Genomic DNA, 21,396 nt, shown 5'->3' on the forward strand with positions numbered 1-21,396 from the left:
TTCATAATCCCGCTCTGTAACGTCACGTGCCGCTTTTTTGAATCACGTGACGGAAAGACGGCATAGTGAATGAAATAAATTAATTAGTCATTCAGTCATTTATATTATTTAATTTTTAATCTGTGTGTATAATATAACATAAATGATTTAATTACTAATGAATTGTGATGTTATATATGTATCTGAATATTGAGTACACACGGCCCTGTAGGGGGCGCTCTGAGCTCAATGTTTGCAACCTGCTACGATGGAACTGAAAAGCAGAAGAAGATCATTCAGCGAGCAGGGCCAGGTATGTGTCTGATTGACTCAGCATTTACTTATATTAAAGCTGCTCTTTGAAGGAAATTATTATAAAGATAATTCCAGAATATGTGTTCAGTTACATAACTTAGCTGAGAAACATCACTAAATATTAAAATTAACCATTACATTAGCCAATTATCGCGAAAGCCATGTTAGCTTGTAATGCTAGCACGTTTTACACTAAAACCATGAAGTAAACACAACATTGTTTATACGTATATAGATTTTATGTTTTACCCTGGCAGTTACGAGAAAGCCTTGTTGTTGGATTTATTACATTGCGAAGACGGCTAGATTTATACTTTGAAGATTTTGCATTATTTATGAGTTCATAACACTATGTAATTTTAACATTTAGTAACTTTCACTGACGTGAGGCTGCTAAACACAACTATTTCTGCAGCTTTTAATCTGCACAATGTCCATTTTCTGTGATGAGATCAATTTAAGACTGCCTGTTATTAAATATTGTGATTTCACGTTGTGTTTTCCCAGATGCTGGAGTTGTAGACTGCTTTGATCACTGCATCCAGGCAGTAATGTCTGGCTATTTGCGTTCAAGGCTCCTCCTTTACACTGGTGGAAGACATCTGACCAGTTTCTTTGCACCCAGCCAGCATGTTTTACCTGATACATGGTGTAGAACCTTCCCGCTCCCTTCTCAAGCCCGGATCTTCTCCTCCCGTCGTGGTCGATCAGATGGAAGCTCAGGACAGGAAGGAGAAAACACACTGCGTGCTCCAAGACGTGAAATGGACTTCCAGCTGAGCCAGCTGCAGATCAATGCAGTTCTGTGTGCTAATGAGCAATCCGTTCGTATTCCAGAGTTTGATGGCCGTGGTGGTCCCAGTCCAGTGCTCAGGTTTGAAAGCAACCAGCTTTCAGCCAACACTCCGCTAGAGGACCGACGCAGCAGCGCCAGCTGCCTCCAGACCCGTGGCATGCTTTTTGGCATGTTCGATGGACACGGTGGACATGCGTGCGCTCAAGCGGTCAGTGAGCGTCTGCTTTATTACATAGCTGTATCGATGATGTCAGAGTCCGTCCTGGAGGATCTAGAGGCCGCCATGGAGACCTTACGACCCGTGCCGCCCATTCTGCAGTGGTACAAGCACCATAATGACTACAACTACAGGGAATCAGCAGCCCTCTATGTCGATCATTTGCGTTTTTACTGGCAGGAGCTTCTGGCGAGCGAAGAACACAGTGACGGCATGCGTCCCGCAGATGCTCTCAGCTATGCGTTCCAGCGACTGGACACGGATCTTTCTCTTGAGGCACAGGTGCCGCTTGCAAATGACCTGATGCGGAACACGGCCATCCAGGCCGCCTTCGCTGGCTGCACGGCTTGTGTGGCTTACGTTGGACCAGAAGGTGTGCATGTTGCAAATGCAGGAGACTGTCGGGCAGTTTTGGGTGTCCAGGAGCATGATGGGAGCTGGAGTGCTTTACCGCTCACACAAGACCACAACGCTGCCAATGTAACCGAGGTGGAGCGGGTATGGCGGCAGCACCCGGCTAGTGAACGGCAAACCATAATCGTAGACGACAGGCTGCTCGGGGTCCTGATGCCGTTGCGTGCGTTTGGAGACGTTCGATTCAAATGGAGTCGTGAACTCCAGCAGAGTGTTCTAGAGAACGGAGACTCTGATTTAGAAGCACTGAATATTTATCAATACGCTCCACCTAATTATCTCACCCCACCTTATTTAGAGGCTACACCAGAAGTCACCTACCACCGGCTTCGACCACAGGACCGGTTTTTGATTTTGGCCTCTGATGGTCTTTGGGACGAGATGACCAATGATGAGGCGGTGAGGCTTGTAGCGGAACATCTGACTGGTATTCATCTGCAAGCACGGGTTTCAGCCAGCCAACTCAGCTTGGGACAAATGCACCAACTGTTGCTGCGGCGACAGGCCAGAGCAACACCCGCTTTGGATTTGAACGGAGCCACGCATTTGATTCGTCATGCACTGGGCACAAATGAGTACGGAGAGATGGACCAGGAGAGACTGGCAACCATGCTGGCTCTGCCTAGCGATTTAGCACGCATGTACCGGGACGACATCACTGTCACCGTGATTTATTTTAACTCGAACTTTAGCAAAACTACTAACTAATAAAGAACAACATTTTAAAGTTTCATATATAAAATTATATTTGAAGGATTGTTTTCAGCTGTGAATTTTTCAATGTGTTTTTCTTGTTCCTTACTGTCTTTTATATTGTTGTGTACACATAAAAATGCCTACAGCTGATTTTAATTTGAGTTCGCAACAGATGCTTGCAATTCGTTTTGGAAAATGTGAATGCAAACACTCACTTTAAATGGGTTTTTTGTGGGTTACAAATGTGAAGGTAAAGTCTTATTCTGTTCATGTAGTTCCGTCAGCAGCAGATACAGCTAGCATGCAAATCAAAAAGCATTTCTATAATTAAGGCCAGTTATTTTTTCAGCTTCTTGCAAATACCTTGCACCTTTTATGTCTCTGCTTGGTATAGAACTGTTCTTGTGCTTTGGCCGTTTTGTTGAAATAGTTCATGTCTACATATCTTTCATCATAGTTATATTGGGTTTGTCTAGGATCTGTAATAATCTAAGTGTGTTTTTTTACATCACTAGGATTAGAATAATGATAAAGATTCTACTTCTAATTTATTCTGTATATGTTCCATAAGACCTAAATTTTACTTGCTTTAAATTTAATTTGTTGTGCAGTCTGAGGTTTCTATGAATTTAGCACTCTTGGTTTTTTCTGCTGTACGTTATTTGTTTCTCTGCTTGTGCAATGAAGACATTTTCACTTTGCACTTTGTAGTGACTGCAGGTGTGTCCAACTACTACAGTGAGCCACAACAAAAATCAATGGTTAAACTGATATTATTTGCAGTGCAAAGTATGAAGGTCATAGGGACCAGTTTTATTGAAGGCTGTATTACACATTACATTTTACATTAACGTTACATCAGCTCGCAAGTACATTTCAAAATAATTTAGCTTTATCAAAATGGTCTGTTCTGTATATGGATTTATGAAGTAAAACTGGTGCACCATGTTTCCTAATAGTAAACAATGTTTTCCTTTTTACATTTCTGTTATATGTGTCTATATTGTTAGTATTTGTTCTGGTCCAATGTGAGTGATAAACCTCAGAAACTCCCTTTTGGAAATTTGGGAACAAGATAATATATTTTCACGGCAGAATTTTTTATTTTGTCTTCGTATTTTTTATGATGTCCATTATAATCTGCCTCTTTGGTTATTAAAAGACGTTTAATCCAAATGATCTTAATCTGTTGATATTTCAGAATGGCACAAAGAAAGAAGCAACAGACAATTTTAAGTCACATTGTAGTCTCTGAACATGGAAATGTTATGCCTTCTTATGAAAACAACAAGGTTATTAAATACAATTATGCAAAATTACCTCAAAAGGATTCAGATAAATTTCATTCCCTGGTCTGAATTCTGTATCACATTTGTAGTCATGTGTAGAAAAGCTCTTTGCTTTCTTATGAGAATGTGGATTTTACATTTACATTTATTCATTTGGCAGATGCTTTTATCCAAAGCGACTTGCCATAAAATAAGGATAATAAAAGAGCAGAAAAAGTGAAGGCATAGATTTTTTTTAATGAGGAGGCAGTTAGATGCTTTTTTTTTTGACGGATTTTGCTTCAGTTGATTGCTTAAATGTATACAACATCTAGTGACATAACAGGTATAAGTATTATTTTTTAAATGTCTGTAAATAATCTCTATATTTTTATAACGCTGTCAATCCACTGGAGGGCTCTGGAGGACTTGACATGTGCTGATGCTTTGCGCATGCGCGGAGCGCCCGCGGAAATTCAAACGCTCGAGCTCAGCTGACAGACGCAGACGTTTGAAAATTCCACAAACTCTGACACGGTTATTTTACTGAGGTAAGAAAAATATATTTGAACAATAATACCGACAAAAATGACTTAACATATTTAAAAGAATGCCATTACATTTTACTCTGTACAACTCTGACTACTTTGGATTTTGTCTTGACTTGACTTTTGTCTTTGAACAATGACTGCTAGCTCGCAGCGCTTTGGCCTCAATGTCTCGATAACGTTATACGAATAACGATACAAGTTATTAAGATGGAAAAACTCGACTCGACGTATAACAATAACGACGTTATTGACGTTGATATGAACATTTGAATTTGAAATGAACCCATATAAATTGTTCTGTGTAAACAAAGTTAGTAACACGTCTGTATATAACGATTTTAATTAAAAAGTCAGTACCTATACGTAACATACACTTGATTTACGACTGTCTTAATTAAACATAATTTCGTTGGATTTAAAGCTGTGTTTCTGCTGACAGGTATTAAGATGGAAAATCAAAAGAGACCGAGAGATCCGCTGGAGGAAAACACTTCGGCCTCTAGTGGTAGGACTGTGTTCTCATCTGTCACCGCCTTCACTCTTCAACATACAAACCATTTTGGAGTATAGTCATTTGTCAATTGTTGCAAAGTCTAAGATATGTCCGCTACATTAATTTGTTACTGAGCTTTATTTTTTATATATATTCTGTTTTAAGATTATATGTCATTGTCAGTTTAATCATTAATGCCACGTAATGATATCAGTGTGAGTTATAAGTTATAAAATGTTTTGCAGAACTTGAAAATGTGTTGAAGAAAAGGCGGTTGGCAGCAGGGGGAGAGGAGAACCTGGACCCCAAGAAATCCCCTGCCAGGACACGCTTGAGATTGGCAGAGCTGGAGGTGAAACCAGACACTCCTGCCATAGCCTCCATCCGCTCCAGAGTCCAGCAGCTCCGCCAGAGACGAGATGGTAGGAATTCAGATCTATCTTTTTGTAAAATCACTCTGGCAATTCAAGTATATTTAAAAAAAAAAAAATTTTTTTGTTGCTATTTTTCAACCAACCCCATGTCTTAACGTAGCAAGTTGATTTTCCAGTACATTTCAAATTCTTTTTGCTTAAGAAGGTTTTATACTGTTTTTTTTATTTACATTTACATTTAGTCATTTAGCAGACGCTTTTATCCAAAGCGACTTACAAATGAAGACAGTAAAAGCAGTCAAAACTAACAAAAGAGCAACAATATATAAGTGCAAATGACAAGTCTCGGTTAGCTTAACGCAGTACACGTAGCAAGGTGTGTGTCTATATATATATATATATATATATAATGTTTTTTTTTCTGGTTATTAAATGTTGCTTAATCCAAATGAACTTGTTAATATTTCGGAGCAGCATAAAAAAACAAGCAACCACAGTCATATTTGTTGTCACTGCACATGGAAATATGTTAGTTATGCCTATTTGTTATAGCAAGCCTATTACATATACCATTAAATATATGTATGTAAGCATATTAAATATATCTGTTAATAACACAAATAGTTCTAACACTTTAGAACTATGTTTTTGTATAATCATGTAATGCTATTCTTCTTATTATTATTATTATTATGCATTTTGTATTTTGCGTGGAGACTACATTAAATATTTGTACTTTTAAAATGTAATTTGTCCCAATGCATGGAAATTTAAGGGAAATGCAAAAAGACTAAAACTTGTGAAAAAGCAATTAAATCATCTACAATATGCACTTTTCCTAATATGTAAATTAGAATGTTTAACGAGGTCCTTACTACCTTTCTGTGCCTTGACTGTGGGAGTACCCTTGCTGTCTATGGAGGGTCAGAAAGCACTCTGATTTCATCAAATATCTAAATTTTCAGAATTTTCCTTTTTGGGTGAACTATCACTTTAAGTACCATATTTACCACATTTTTTTTCTGTAACAGAACCTGGGAGTTTGAACACTTCCGCTCTAATTGACAAGATGTTTGACGACGTCCTGCAGCATGCAGACAAGGAAGCTGAAGGTGAAGATGGAAATAAGGAAGAGGAGGTGGAGAAAGATGAGAGCAATTCATCAGAGACTGAAAAGGAAGCCAAAACAGAATCGGACACAGCTGAAAAGAAAGACAAACAGGAACCGGTCACAGTCACATTAAATGAGGATCCTCTTGACCAGAGTGAGATGTGTGAAGAGGGTGAAGAAACTCCTGAAGCCAGTTCTTCAACAGATAAAGATAAGGAGCTACAGTCTGTTGAAGATGGTGAAGGAGAAATTAAGGAAGAGAAGGAGAGCGGCACCATGGGTGATGAGGACTTTCTAACCCTGCCGCCCAGCTGTATTATTTCTCCTCTCAGCAAATCTGTTGAGGCTGTTGTCACACCACTGGTATTGGTTTGATTTTTAGAGATTTTAATTGTTCATATGGTGACATCCAGTGAATAGGAAAAATTGCATTAGGACTTTGTGTGTTCAGTGTATATGGTTAAATATTATGTTGCCAATGAAATCCAAGTGCTTGTCAAAAATATTTTCATCAAAATGCCTTTTAGCATAATTATGCCACTTTTTGAAATTAAATGCCAGGCTGTGTTTTGCATCTGAATTTTCCCTTTGTGTAGATGGAAAGTTCAAATATACAGATACATGCACCTTTTAGTTACAGTGTAAAAGTGTAATTTATTACATATATATAAATGTATCAGTTGGTTAAGAAGACAATAAGTGTATGTTTCTGAATGTTTCTACAGAAGATTGAAATCACTGTGTCTGAGCCATCAGTACAACCGCCCTCAACTGAAGAAATGACAGCTAGTCCTGCTGACAGTGTTCCACCTTTATACAGGTGTGCTCACTTAAATAATAACAATAATAATTTGTTAAGAGCCTTGTCATTCTGTATCGCTGTGTTTGTGCAGCTTGGTATTTAGTACTGGTAGTACTTGCTTTTTTATTTCTTTTTTTTTTTTTACTAGTGATGGACTAATAAATCAGCCATTTATTTAATAAAAAATACAGTAAAACAGTAATATTGAGAAACATTATTGCAATTAAGGTGTAATTTATTCCTGTGAAGTTGAATTTTCAGCATCATTACTCCAGTCTTCAGTGTTACATGATCCTTCAGAAACCATTGTAGCAGAAACCGAAACTATAACAGAAATTATTCTTATTGTTGAAAATATTTTTGTGGAATCTCTGGTAATATTTGAGAAACATTATTGCAATTAAGGTGTAATTTATTCCTGTGAAGTTGAATTTTCAGCATCATTACTCCAGTCTTCAGTGTTACATGATCCTTCAGAAACCATTGTAGCAGAAACCGAAACTATAACAGAAATTATTCTTATTGTTGAAAATATTTTTGTGGAATCTCTGGTAATATGTCTCAGCATTCTTTGATGAGTAGAAAGTTCAAAATAACAGTATTTTTTCAAATTAGAAATACAATTTTGTAACATTCTAAATGTCTTTACTGTCATTTTTGAACATTTTAATGCATCCTTGCTAAATAAAAGTTCATTTATTTAATATATATTAAATGACACCAATCTTTTGAATGGTAGTGCATGTCAGTATTATATTGATCAAGAGCCACTCAGCTCTATATATTGGTCAACCACTGATATTTACCTCTTTACCCAATTGTTTTTCATACGATTGACAGCATTGACGCCTACCGCTCACAAAGGAAGATCCACCCCCCTTCTACTCAGAGCTTGACCCCTGGAGTTCAGAAGCAGGTTCAAGAGAAGACCTGCTCAAAAAAGCCCATCAACATCAAGGAAAGAATTAAGGTTTGAAACTTATACTGGGGTATTTTAGGAGACTTCATGCATTCAAGATCTGATGCAGGTGATTGTATTTGGTCCATTAAGGCTTTAAACGAGGAGGCAGCCAAGTTGCAGACAATCATTACACAGACGCTGCAGGCTCTGAGCTGTTGCAGTGATGAGGAACATGGGAAAGGTTCCCAGCAGGAGGCCGAGGCTGAGAAACTCCTGCTTGTCTCTAGTAAGTGGAACATTTGTGAACAAAGTGCGTTTCTCTACTTGAACCTCCTGCAAATCACTGAGACCGCATGTTCTGATTTGGCTCTCATTTGTCTGTTTAATGCAGGTGAGAAGCGAGCAGCATTACTGGCAGAGGTTAGCAGGCTGAGAGAGGGTGAGTCTGATGAACCAGACTCCCAGAATGCACCTCTGCAGCCCTGCAGAGGCACAGTCAGCATCAGCAGCATACAGCTGCCCCTCAAGGTGGAGTTTGTGTGCTCTGCTCGCACAGGTGAGCATTAATTCGTATTTATTAATGGCAGAAGATGAATCTTCACTGCACAAGGTCAATGTTCTTACACAGTTTGTTATGGCTGCTGTCTCTATAAAGGCCGTCCAACGCACTACTTCTTCGTTTTGATCCGTTATGGCCCATGTAATATTGTGGCAACGCCTTTGGCTACAGCTGCTGATGCCCAAAATGGAGACACCATCACTTTCCCTACTTCTATTATACTGTGAGTCCACATGCTACATACAATGATTCTTTGATGTCAGAGTTTAAAACTGCACAGTGCTTTAAGAGAAGGTTTTTAAATACAACATTAGTGATTTACACTGGTTTTAATCTTTTCCTTCCACAGACAAGACATTCGCTCCAGTTTTGAGATTGATGTTGAGGTCTACAGTTTGGTAGGTAGAGTTTGTGCACAACCAAATATAATTATTTTCATTAATTTAAAAGATAAGATTTTTTCTTTAAGCTTTAACTTACATTTTCTAGTTCATAATTAGGTGTTATTATGTATTCCACTGTTTTATAGTCCAGTACTCGGAGTAATACCTGCAGTATGAGTGCTCCGCAGTTCCGCAGCTCAACAAAGTCAAGGGTTTGTACACTTTCACACATTATGTTGAGAAAACAGAGTGTTTTATTACTTTTGGCAATGCACAGTTGCTGCAAAATGTTTGTGTTTCTAGGTGACACCCAAGAAGATTCTCCACAGCATCACAGTATGTATCTACTGTCTGTTTACTTGCCATCATTGGGCTTCATTCATGAAACATGAGCTAAACAAATGTCAGTATTTTCTGTATTTCTGTTATGATGTTCATAAAATCACACTTTTTGAATTGTCTCATAAGACATAAGAATACTTTCACAAACAATTCAGAAAATCATTAATGGGGCACATTGTGTGTTTTTATATTTGTTGAATGGTAGCATACCTTTAGCTGTTAAAGGTCCATCTTGTCAATGTTTATTTTTGTTTTTCTAGAAATCTAACCAGAGTGTGACTTGTGAGTATTCATCAATTACTCATTTAATCATTGGTTGATTGGTGGTATCAGACACCACTAATATTTCTTTCCCGTCCGTTATAGCTGCTACTCTGCCTGGTCTGAGTGCCCAGCGCTCTAGTAACTTCACATTAGTGGGCTCTCACAAGATTACCCTGAATTCATTGGGACAGAGCAAGTTCCCTCTGGACAAGGTATTGATGCAGTAAAACTTTGTTCACATTAGTGAATGTCTGTGTTGCTGTCCTCATCTTTTTGAACACTTGTTGCATGATCACTCAGTTTTTTTTTTCTTTTTAAAATCAGTAAATATTGTATATACTTCTTCACGCTTAATTTTCACTTAAGTGGTTAAACAGGAGATCAGTGGTTGTTCTGTGTTGTGTTTGCACTTTGGTGTGGTTGTGGTCATGTAACTGGGTTTCTGTCCATCTCTCCTGTTTCTCTCCACTCAGATGAAATTTGAAGGCAAAATCAGGCGACTCCTTGGAGATGAGTTTCAGGAAAAGGTGTCACTCTTTCCACCATAGTCTCTGCTTTATTGGGCTTTGCACAGTTTCTGTGTTAGTGTGTTTGCTGGGCCTTTTGTTCATCTTTTTACTATTCATGAATCCCCTGGCCTGTGCAATGGTCAATAAAATGATTATGGCATTCATAACTTGCTTTGGGATAAATTAAACCAATATCCCCACAATTACCCTCTCTTATTCTCCTTATGTTCTGTATTTTATTGTGGAGATATGGAATTGTACTTCCAGACCTAGAAAATGTAACAAAAATGTATATTTTTATTAATAAATTGAAGTAATTTAAAGAAATGTAATACTTCTATTCAGCAAAGATGTATTGACTTGATCAAAAGTGATAGTAAAGACATTTATAATATTACAAAATATTTTTGTAAAATAAATGCTGTTTAAGATTTAGTTCAAATTAATTTTCTTTGAATGTTATCATTTTGGAGTGTTACTACAAATGGAGAAGTAATTTAAATTTGAACCATTCAGAAATGATTGCTGTTTTAGAGCCTTTTTTCTTAAAGCTGTACTGTAATGTGGTAAGCCATTACTAAAAATGTGTACAGTGTTGCTGCATTTTTACATGCACATCTGTTGTTGTTTTTTTTTAGTGTGTCGTGACTAACCTATTTGTTACATTGTGTAGGTTCCCTTCCTCTCTCCTCTAGAGGGCCACATATATCTGCGGCTGCACAATGAGGGCCACTCCAGCGTCCAGCATCAGGGCTTTTTGGTGAGTTGGTGTGTATGATTTCCAGACACTGGTCAATGTTTTGTTTAGCTTGTTTTATCACATGGAAAAGGCACTTACCATACCTGTAGTCCCTTGACTAATTTGTATATAAGCAAAAAATGTGAAAATACAGTTGCCAATACATATTTGCAAAGCAGATATGTGAAAGACGTTAGCAGTTTGTCTTCATAGTCGCAGTCTGATCCATTTGAATGCAAGTTTGAGAATGGCTTGGGGCACAAGAATATATAATGTGTTGAATAGTAGAGCTGCAACAGGGTCTCCCTGGTTACATTAGTACTTTATTTTAAATGATAATTTCATCTATGATCTCAGTTTGTTTTTAATGAATTCTTTTGTCATTTTATGTGCTTAATGAAGTGTGTCTATAGGAAATGTGCTGGGTTTTTGTGAAATTCATGCTGTAACCTTCCTTCTCTTGTAGACCATGTTTGAGGATGTGAGTGGCTTTGGAGCTTGGCAGAGGTTCTACTTCCTTCTGGAAGGAGGACACCTGCTCTACTGGAACTACCCGAATGAGATGGGCAACAAGGTGGGGTTGTGTAATTATGTGTGTAAATGTGTATCCTCCTCATTAAAGTTTTTTTTATTTTATTTTTTTTATAATTTCCTTCTCTTCCAGCCAGCAGATGGCAGTCTCTCTCTCTTTGGATTCTGCAGTGTAAAGCCTGTGGAGCGAGAGTGCTGTGCACGGCCCCACACCTTTGAATTAGAAGAGACAAACACCCTCCAGCAAGAACACAGCCAGACCTTGAAGAAGTAATGCATCCATGAATTTACTCAAAGAAATAGTCCAGCCAAAATTCCACAATACGCAAGAAAGGATCTGCTACTTCTGTTTCATTATAACTTTAACATTTAGTATCGGTTTGCAATAAGAGTGTTGGTTTTAATTCAAATCTAAATGATCTTTTGTTGTTCAGGTGGTGGTTTTCAGCGGACACACGGGAGGAGAGGTCTGACTGGATGGAGAAACTGAATCAGACCTTACTGGACTCTGTAACGTGGAATAGGAAGCCTGTCTCTAACGATAACAGGGCCAGCACATCCTCTAACACCAGAAACTCTCGTGAGAGTATCCTGTAACACAACACACATGTGAACCCTCACCATGTAACACTAAGAAAGGAGATCTCAGAGAAGATCATATGTGGCACAAAAAAAATACAAGAAGAGCTTCTGAGAATAGAAGCAGCCAAAAATAACTGTTTTACATAATAGTGCATCAAAATCTACATAAATACATACTACTTTGTAAGATGCATACATTATAGTGGCTTATTTGTTGAGATTTCTGATCTGTCATTACATCTTATAGATTGTGCTATATTTTAGAATGGTTTACCACACTGTAAGGATAGATGGATTTGCCATTGCCATTAATTTTCAGGTAAGCCATGTAGTAAGAGCAGTCTGGTTTGAATGCATGAGGTAAGTCTCCAAAGTGCCTATCTGAATGTTTATTTATCCTCCTGCCTTATTCAGACAGTTGCTTATGATTGAATGATCAACTGAAATGCTTTACATTTTTAATGCAATAATCTGTTTCAGATTATGCTCATGTATGAGAGTGTCCTTAATTACATGGTATAGTTAAGTTTACTGCATTAGTAGGGAAGCACTACTTGTCTGCCTTCGACTAAAGCTTTTTATGTTTATTGCTTTATCAATTACTCTGGGGAAAAATGTATGTGACTGTAAAACTGCAGTCTTCATCTAGAAGGGAGAATTGTTTTTTATTTGAATGTACAATATATGAAGTATGTCCTGAATCGTATATCTTATTTTTCTGGGAGGACATTTTCATTTTCATAGTATGTCTCCTTAGGTTTTGATTTTGAAAAACATTGATGATTGTTTACTACCAAAAAGCTTTTGGGAATGCTTTTTGGCCGTGCATTATATCCAGTGAGGTGTATATTATATTTTTAGGAGACAGTCTGGCCAACATAAACTAAACGAGTGAGTTTATACCTAATCTGATGATCGTTTGGGGTTCTTGGGTTAAAATCTGGAATGTGCAAGTATAAGAATAACACTACAGAGCTGTCAGTCTGAAAATGCCGTATGATAATTCATGCAGGGGGAGAGAGTGATGTACAACCTTATGACTTCTTTGAGGTTTATTTGAAGCTTCAGCAGGTTGTATCTGTTTGTCTTGCGAAAGAGTTCTAGGAACTGTGAAACTGATAGGAAGCTTTTCTGTGCCATGTCTATCCCATATATGTGTTTTTGCCAAGGGTCTCATACTATTACTATGTTAAACGATATAAAATTATATGAAATATCCTGGTAAAGGTACTATAAAATAAATATGGCTGTTAAAGCTGGAAGTGTTTGTTTTTCTTTTACACTTGGTGGAGGATCTTATAGTTTGTGTTAATACATTTATTACAAGACTTAATTTAACTTAAATGTGCAAAGTTGCTGGTTAGTAATTACTTTAAGCAATCAATCATTAGTTCTATCCAGTAAATTTATACGATTCAGCAAATAATTAGCTTTAGGGTTAGTTCACCCCAAAATGAAAATTGTCATCATTTACCCATCCTCATATTATTCCAAACTTGTATGTGTTTCTTTTTGGTGTTGAACACAAAAGAAGATATTTTCAAGAATGTCGGTAACCAAACAGTTGCTGGTAGCCATTGGCTTTCATAGTATTTTTTTTCATACTATAGAAATCAATGGCTACCAGCAGTTATTTGGTTATCCACATTCTTCAAAATATATTCTATATTCAACAGAAAAAAGAAATGCATACAGGTTTGACACAACATGAGGATGGGTAAATGATGACAATCTTCATTTTTGGATGAACGAGCCCTTTAATTATGGATTATTACTAGCAAACTCACCAGATGTCCTGCTGCCAGTGTTGAATAATATGTGAACTTATTTACAGTATATAGAGCATCTCCCAAAAAAAATTCTCATGAAGTAATTTTTCCATGATGACTGCATTCACATAGCGCTTTTGTCTATCTGCCCTAAGGGTTGCTGCATCAAAGCACTATAAACCGTCTGCATTTTATTATAATATATAATAATGATATTTTATTTTGTAAACTTACTTGCATGACATCTATGTATGTAGTTTGTTACAGCTGACATTGAAATGTTCCATGCATGACTCTCATGTGTGTTACTTTATGCTTTTAAACATGCCATCATCTGTTGGTGATCTCATTGTCCTCTGATGTATTACCTTCAGCACCTTTCCTTAAAGGGATAGTTCACCCCAAAATGAAAATTTGATGTTTATCTGCATACCCCAAGGGCATCCAAGATGTAGGTGACTTTGTTTCTTCAGTAGAACACACATGATTTTTAAGTCCAGCCGTTGCAGTCTATCAGTCATATAATGCATGGCAATGGTAACAAAATCTATGAGAGTAAAAGAAACATGCGCACACACGCACACTAAGATCAGACTTTACAGTACAGCTTAAGCGGGGAACTGAAAAGGTAGCAGACAATACACACAGAAAACAGGCTAGAGTTCTCTTTTTTTTTTATTGTTCAGTATTGCTGTGAAGATGAAGAGATTCACTCATGGAAGTTTCTCTTGTGTTGTGTGTTTGGTAAGTGATGTTTAATGCCATTTTCTCATCTTTTTGTTTTATAGATGTTAATGTGAAGATGACACTGTCATCTGTATTTTGGTCAGCAAATGAGTCCAGACAATAGATCTTACATAATTGCAATATAATTATATAAATTATTTCATAATTGTCATTGTTTAAATCACTGAATACTGGTTGCTGATTTTATTACTTGATGGAGAAAGAAAATTAATGCATCTGAGTTAATATTTCTGTGTTCCTACTTCACCTAAAGGAATTGAATGCAACTTCGTTAATTATTTGAAACTTGATCAGTTTTTTTTTTCATCAATTTTTTAACAGATAATCTTAATTCATGGAGAGATCATACCAGAGTATTTAGCAGCCATTCAACAGGGACCCTTCATGCTTGACAAGAGAAACAGCAGTGCACTTGGGCAGGTACTGAAATTACACCATTATATTTACAAATGTTTTCAGAATTTCCTGATTATTTCTAATACTGTATGTATAGTGGCCTCAACAAGTATTTGGACATTTACATAATTTAAATGAAAATCATTGCAAAATCAAGTGGCATCTGCAAACAACTGATTTAAAATTTATCTTAACATTTCTGCAATTACATTTAACCAAATGGTCTTTTTTTGTGTGTGGATTCAAGCCAGTTTCTCTGAACACAGATGTAGTTCATCACATTAACTAAACTGGGGGAAAAAATTGCTGGAATTTTCACAAATAATTACAAAGAAACAGCAAGTAACACTGAATTAAACATGAAACTTTGAAGTAGAAAGACTGAAATATTTTCTTGTAAAACCACTCTTGAAGTATCAGAACCACTTTTGCATGATCAGAAGAAAGAGGGATTGGTTGATACCCCATGTCAGCATTCCAGAAAATGATAAAGGCCCGTTCCCAAAGGAAGTTGTGAAGGTGTATCTCACTCCTATATGTCCTTTTTGCTTTATCCTGTTTTTAATTTGCATGTTATTGTCCTGTTTGCTCCTTATTTGTTTTAAATTTTCACATTGCAAAGTTCTCATCTTTGTTTTTATGTTTTGCTCCACAGATGAAGTCCACCGCTGCTGTATCCATGAGAATGATTTATAAAATCACAGGTGCTGGAGCAGATCAGCCACACAAGGGTCTTTTCAGAGTGGACAAATATACAGGCATTTTATGGGTCACCAAAAGCCTGGACAGAGAGGAAACTGAAGAATACATTGTGAGTGACCTGCGGTCCTCGAAGAACCTGGATTTTAAACATAACATGCTAAAACAGTATGAGTTTGCTTGTAACTTCACAGAAGTATTTTGTGTTGATAAATGCTGTATATTATGTGTGTCTGTGTGCAGGTCACAACTCATGCTTCAGCACAGGATCAAAGCTTAATTGAAACCTCTGTCAAACTCACCATCAAAGTTATTGACCAAAATGACAACAAACCCTTGTGTACCCAGGATCATTTTATGGGTGAAGTCCCAGAAAGGGAAAAACAAAGTAGGACTGGAAATTCTTCTATCCTTTTCAGACTTTACATTGTTTGACATGGCGTAAAATACTATGTTTTATGCTCCTACTGCAGATGAGCCTATCATACCAGTGATGGCAAAAGATACTGATGACCCAGAAACTGCAAATGGCATTGTGCGTTACAAGCTGGTGAGACAGGAACCCAACGGTGGGGTGTTTCACATTGACCTAGCCAGTGGAGTCATCGGCCTTGCCACTATGGGCATTTTAGACAGAGAGGTACTAAGACTGAAATTAAAGGGTTGGTTCACCCAAATTCGGAACACAAATTAAGATATTTTCTATGCAATCTGAGAGCTCTCTGACCCTCCATAGACAGCAAGGATATTACCATGATCAACGCAAAGAAACGTAGCAAGGACATCGGTAAAATATTTGTTGTTGTTAATATAAACCTAGTGAAGCTGAAATCAAATATAAAAATTAAATAAGAATTAGAAATGTTGCTTTGGCAACTAAATTAAAGCACTAATATTACTAAAAAAATATATTTTTATTTCACATTAATTTCACACGTCTAGTACAAATTTAGTCTTGTTTCATTCATAGTGTATACATTTTTTTCCCCCGGAAAGAATGGAAGTGAATTGTGTGTATTTGTGCTTGCACTCTAGAGAGCGTCAATGTTTTCTATTTAGAGCAACGTTGAGGAATGTAGCAAATCAGAGACATATCTATTGATTTCTTGAACCCAATGACCAATCAGTGGTTTTTCAGTTTAAGTCACAGTCCACTCAAAACACCAGACTTTTTTGTTCAATCCTGAGTTTTGCAAGCTACTTTAATTATAACAAAGTGTAGGCACTTTGATTGTGTTGTGTTGAGAGCTTCATTGATTATAATGAAACTGTGAGATTGCAGTGAACTGAGTGACAGATTTTCAGAAATTATAAAGGGAGTTCTCTTTGCGCTACATAGAATACATTCAGAATTTTTAATTAGAATGTCGTGGAAAAGTTCATTTATTTCAGTAATTCAACTCAAATTGTGAAACTCGTGTATTAAATAAATTCAATGCACACAGACAAAGTTGTAATGATTGACAGTAATGATAACCACAGCAATAGATATATGTCGAAATAGATGTGCATGCCTTACTAATTTCAGAAGCACTGATTTGATTCTGAAACCAGGCCTGTGCTGATTAAAGGTAGAAATATTATTTCACATAACCACTAATTCAATGTGTCAGATGTGGACTATTTACTTTAAATTACTCCACATTAGCGAAATTTTCCTGTACTGTAACATACGACACTGTGACTGCACTTCATGTATTACTTTCACAGCATGCATTACTAACATGTGTATATTAGGCTAAATTTGGAATGATCTTGTCTCTCTTATCTGATTAACGGAGCAAAAGGTCTAACGTTAACTTACACAGTGACTCAACTTTTATCAAGTTGTTCAGGAAATCTAAACCTGATGGTAAACCATTTACTTCAAATAGGCTGTGATACACACCGAATGAGAAGTTTAATAAAACCAATTTTGTAACCACTGTACTGTAGCTCAAAAGCTTTACAGCATTCACATATTTGTTTATTCGATTTACATTTGTCAAATCAGGAACAAATCAGCATATTACAATGATTTCTGAAAGATTATTAAAAAAATTCAGCTTTGCCATCACAGGAATATATTCTAATAGTAAACAGTAATTTAAATACTAGATGTAATGATATTTCACACTATTACTGTTTATACTGTATTTCTGCTCATAAAAATGCAGCTGTGCTGAGCATAAGAGACTTCTTTCAAAAATACAAAAAAAATCTTACAGACCCCAGACTTTTTGTCTAGTACAGTGAGTTTTTTTTTTCATGAGCACTCACTTTTAGTTCAAGAAAAAGTTGAACTAAAAAATTGGAAATGTTGAAAGTTGAAGCACTAAACTTTCCAAATGGAAATACATACAAACTAAAATAAAAAATAAATTAAACCTAAATACAATTATAAAAAAGTAACAAAAACGCATCCAAACAAAACCATAGCATTGCTATTGTTAGAACCAAACTTTTGGTGTATTATTGTGTATATGGTAAGCACCGCTGTGTCCGTCGTGTTCATTTCTGTCACATATTTGTGTGTTGTGACGTCAGATATAAGTTGTTGCAAGACTTTGCAAACTGGCTGGAGATCACCGAGGACACTGGACTCATCAAAGTTAGGAGCTCACTGGATAGAGAGGCCTCGTTCATAAGAAAAGAACAGTACACGGTCTTAGTACTGGCATATGACAATAGTAATTTAAATAAAGCTCCCAATGCCTGAAGACTAGGAATAGTTCACTCCAAAATGAAAATTTGCTGAAAAGTTACTCATCCTCTGGCCATCCAAGATGTAGATGAGTTTGTTTCTTTATTAGAACTGATTTGGAGCATTACAACACTTGCTCACTAATGGATCCTCTGCAGTGAATGGGTGCTGTCAAAAGAGAGTCCAAACAGCTGATAAAACCATCACAAGTAACCCATTTCTCCAAATATGTTCTGACGAAGAAATAAACTCATCTACATCTTGGATGGCCTGAGGGTGAGATTTCCCACAAATGTTCATTTTTTGGAATCATAATTTGAAGCTAAAATATCTGAGCCTGTGCCCATCATATACTATGCGATTTTCTGTGAAATCTGTCAAATGAAATCTGCAGACTGAAAAACTCTGGGCAAAAGTCAAGTAGTGTATTCAAGCTTTTAGGATAGCTCACCCAAAAATGAAATTTTTGTTATCTACTCATTTTTGTGTTACTCAAAACTAGGGTTGCAAAAGGGGTGGAACATTTCCAGAAACTTTCCAAAAATCCCTGGAATATTCAAAAAAAAAAATCCTGGAAAGTTTCCAAAATTTCTGGAATATTTCTGAAATTTACTGGAAATTTTCCACCTTTTTGCAACCCTACTCAAAACACATCTGATGTTGGCTTTAGACAGGTTGTGTGGACTGCTTTGTTTATTTGTTTCTGTAGATGATGAGCCCGCCACATGGAACAGGCACATTTAGTGATAAAGCTGTTGGACGTTAATGACAACGCTCCAGTGCTGGAGGAGTGCAGAGTCCCGATGTGTCTCACTGAACCGAAACCCGTCCGTCTGACCATCACATATCCAGACAGCCCAGGAAACGGCCCACCCTTCATTATAGAGCTAAATACAGAATATCAAAGCAACTGGACTATCATCAGCAACTCCAGCAGTAGGACTGGTTTAGCTCACATTAAGTTTTGTTAATCTGTTGTAAATATATTGGATATCCTACACTTCTGCTCTCCCCTCGTTTCTCGGGCAGTGTGGTGTTGCTGAAGCTGCTCAGACGTCTGGCTCTTGGCTAATACAGCCTGGTATTGCATATGTACAACTCCAAGAGGTTATAAGAGTGGAGGTGATCATTATGAGTGTCTAAATGTGAATATATGTTTATAAGTATTATTTTATAATATATATATATATATATATTATAATAATTTTGTGTGTGAGTGATTAATTTTTTGTTTAAAGAAAATGTTATGTTCACCAAAGGTTTGTAATTTACCAAAATAGTATTTTAATGTATTACTGTTTTAATCAATTTTAAAATGTGCAAAGCTACATTTAATTTTTTTTAAAATCAGGATTCTTTGATAAAAATAGAAAGTTCAAAAGAGCGGCATTTATTTGAAATAGTCTAGACTTTCACAATTACAAAAGATTTCTGTCACTTCTGATCAATTTAAAGCCTCCTTGTGAAAAAGTATTAATTTCTGATTTCAAAAAAGTATTAATCTATAAATACATATATGTGTGTGTTTTCATGATTATAAAGAAGCTGGCCTTTAAAGTCACTACTAATAACAGTGATGTTCAAAAAAAAAAATCTTTTTTTCTATAGTGCTGTTACTGTTGCTTCTCCTGAAGAGGAGGTGTGGGAGAAAAGTTCAGTGGGAACAGTTCAACCATACAGAAGAAGACAGGGACAATATTTTATGTTACAATGAGAACGGAGGAGGCGAACAGGACCAGGTGCACAAGCTCTTCCACATATGTTCAATTAACTTTACTTTTATCAAGACTTATCAGTGTTTATGTTGTGTATGTACATGCATGTTACAGGATTTTGATATGGTCCTATTGTGCAGCAGACTAGAGGCTTTCTTTACTGATTTTGCCCCAATGGCCTCACCAACGGTCTTCTATCGGCAACATCCAGACGAGAATTAAGATATCGAAAGCTTCATTTATGAGGTATAGTAAGAGTGTTTATGTGTATCTGCATAAGAGTCAACATGATTTCTGAAAGTTCAACATGCATATTGGCCCTGGGTTTGGATTAACAAAAAATCCTGAAAAGCATCCACAACAAAATCACCACCATCAAAAGTTACATGCATGTGTTAAATACTAGACTCTGTGTTTCTGTAGAATTTGTGCACAGCAGATGATGACCACTTTGTGGCACCGTATGACATATGAAACACATGCTGGTGTTTGCTCATGAGGGTGAGGGGTCTATATCCGGATCTCTCAGCTCTCTGCAGTCGTCCATCGGTGATGGAGATCAGGACTTCCAGCATCTGCAGAACTGGGGACCTCAGTTCAGAAGACTGGCTGATATGTTTGCTGGAGGAGAAGAAGAGTGATATGTGCTCTGATCACTATATAGGAGTATCTATATAAAAGTGTGACGTGAAATGTGTTACCAAATATGGTGTAAGTCATTAAAGGAATATAGTTCTCCCAAAAATGAAAATGTGCAGAAAATTGACTCAACTTCAGGGCATCTGAGCTGTAGATGAGTTGTTCCTTCATCAGAAGAGATTTGGAGTAATGTAGCATTGCATTACTTACACCAGTGGATCCTCTGCAGTGAATGGGTGCCGTCAGAATGAGAGTCCAAACAGCTGATAAAAACATCACAATAGTCCATGTAATCCACATGACTTTTTGCTTCACAAGATGATAATTGATAAACTGGAGTCGTATGGATTATTGTGATGTTTGTATTCAGCTGTTTTGACTCTCTTTCTGACGGCACCCATTCACTACTAAGGAGCAAGTGATGTAATGCTAAATTGCTCCAGATCTGTTCTGATGAAGAAACAAACTCACCGCCACAGTATATATTTTTTACACATTTTATATTTGCATTATGCAACTGAAGCTGTTGAATTGACTGAATGTAAGACAAGCACCTGCAATTCATTTTTTGTTCTGCATGAGTTTACGCAAGTTGCTTATTGAAGATTTTACTTTCGTTTAATACAGTACTTTATCTCATTATTGTTGTATTTGCTTTTTTATTGTATAAAATGCACAATGTTTATTCAATTATTAATAAACACTGCTTTAGCAATATATATATATATATATATATATTTTTTTTTTTAATGATATGGATTACTTGTGGATTATTGTGATGTTTGTATTCAGCTGTTTTGACTCTCTTTCTGACGGCACCCATTCACTACTAAGGAGCAAGTGATGTAATGCTAAATTGTTCCAGATCTGTTCTGATGAAGAAACAAACTCACCGCCACAGTATATATTTTTTACACATTTT

General features: G+C 36.7%; 2 protein-coding genes and 1 pseudogene across 2 annotated transcripts; all 3 read left to right on the forward strand.

Annotated features, from left to right (window-relative positions):
- The first annotated feature begins 219 nt into the window (after positions 1 to 219).
- LOC107559637 (pyruvate dehydrogenase [acetyl-transferring]-phosphatase 2, mitochondrial-like) lies at positions 220 to 3,596 on the forward strand. The gene is made up of 2 exons (XM_016243536.1): positions 220 to 292; positions 802 to 3,596. The coding sequence occupies exons 1-2, from the start codon at positions 229 to 231 to the stop codon at positions 2,427 to 2,429; spliced, it is 1,692 nt and encodes a 563-aa protein (XP_016099022.1). The 5' UTR covers positions 220 to 228; the 3' UTR covers positions 2,430 to 3,596.
- Positions 3,597 to 4,128: 532 nt separating this feature from the next.
- On the forward strand, positions 4,129 to 12,956 carry LOC107559941 (actin-binding protein anillin-like). The gene is made up of 19 exons (XM_016243974.1): positions 4,129 to 4,236; positions 4,676 to 4,741; positions 4,975 to 5,151; positions 6,102 to 6,577; positions 6,940 to 7,034; positions 7,857 to 7,986; positions 8,068 to 8,203; positions 8,309 to 8,473; positions 8,573 to 8,699; positions 8,826 to 8,874; positions 9,006 to 9,071; positions 9,163 to 9,195; positions 9,462 to 9,483; positions 9,568 to 9,677; positions 9,939 to 9,992; positions 10,648 to 10,734; positions 11,180 to 11,287; positions 11,378 to 11,514; positions 11,679 to 12,956. The coding sequence occupies exons 2-19, from the start codon at positions 4,684 to 4,686 to the stop codon at positions 11,839 to 11,841; spliced, it is 2,193 nt and encodes a 730-aa protein (XP_016099460.1). The 5' UTR covers positions 4,129 to 4,236; positions 4,676 to 4,683; the 3' UTR covers positions 11,842 to 12,956.
- LOC107559951 (B-cadherin-like) lies at positions 12,092 to 20,476 on the forward strand (annotated as a pseudogene).
- The last annotated feature ends 920 nt before the right edge of the window (positions 20,477 to 21,396 follow it).

This window comes from Sinocyclocheilus grahami, unplaced genomic scaffold (genome assembly GCF_001515645.1).
Source record: "Sinocyclocheilus grahami isolate Dianchi unplaced genomic scaffold, SAMN03320097.WGS_v1.1 scaffold22.1, whole genome shotgun sequence".
Taxonomy (NCBI): domain Eukaryota; kingdom Metazoa; phylum Chordata; class Actinopteri; order Cypriniformes; family Cyprinidae; genus Sinocyclocheilus; species Sinocyclocheilus grahami.

What these genes read in the sequence shown, in the direction of transcription:
- LOC107559637 (XM_016243536.1), top strand. Translation starts at nt 229, where the DNA reads ATGTTTGCAACCTGCTACGATGGAACTGAAAAGCAGAAGAAGATCATT. An exon ending in CATTCAGCGAGCAGGGCCAG is followed by an intron (nt 293 to 801) that starts GTATGTGTCTGA and finishes GTGTTTTCCCAG; the next exon opens with ATGCTGGAGTTGTAGACTGC.
- LOC107559941 (XM_016243974.1), top strand. Translation starts at nt 4,684, where the DNA reads ATGGAAAATCAAAAGAGACCGAGAGATCCGCTGGAGGAAAACACTTCG. An exon ending in GAAACTCCTGCTTGTCTCTA is followed by an intron (nt 8,204 to 8,308) that starts GTAAGTGGAACA and finishes TGTTTAATGCAG; the next exon opens with GTGAGAAGCGAGCAGCATTA. An exon ending in TCCAGCATCAGGGCTTTTTG is followed by an intron (nt 10,735 to 11,179) that starts GTGAGTTGGTGT and finishes CTTCTCTTGTAG; the next exon opens with ACCATGTTTGAGGATGTGAG.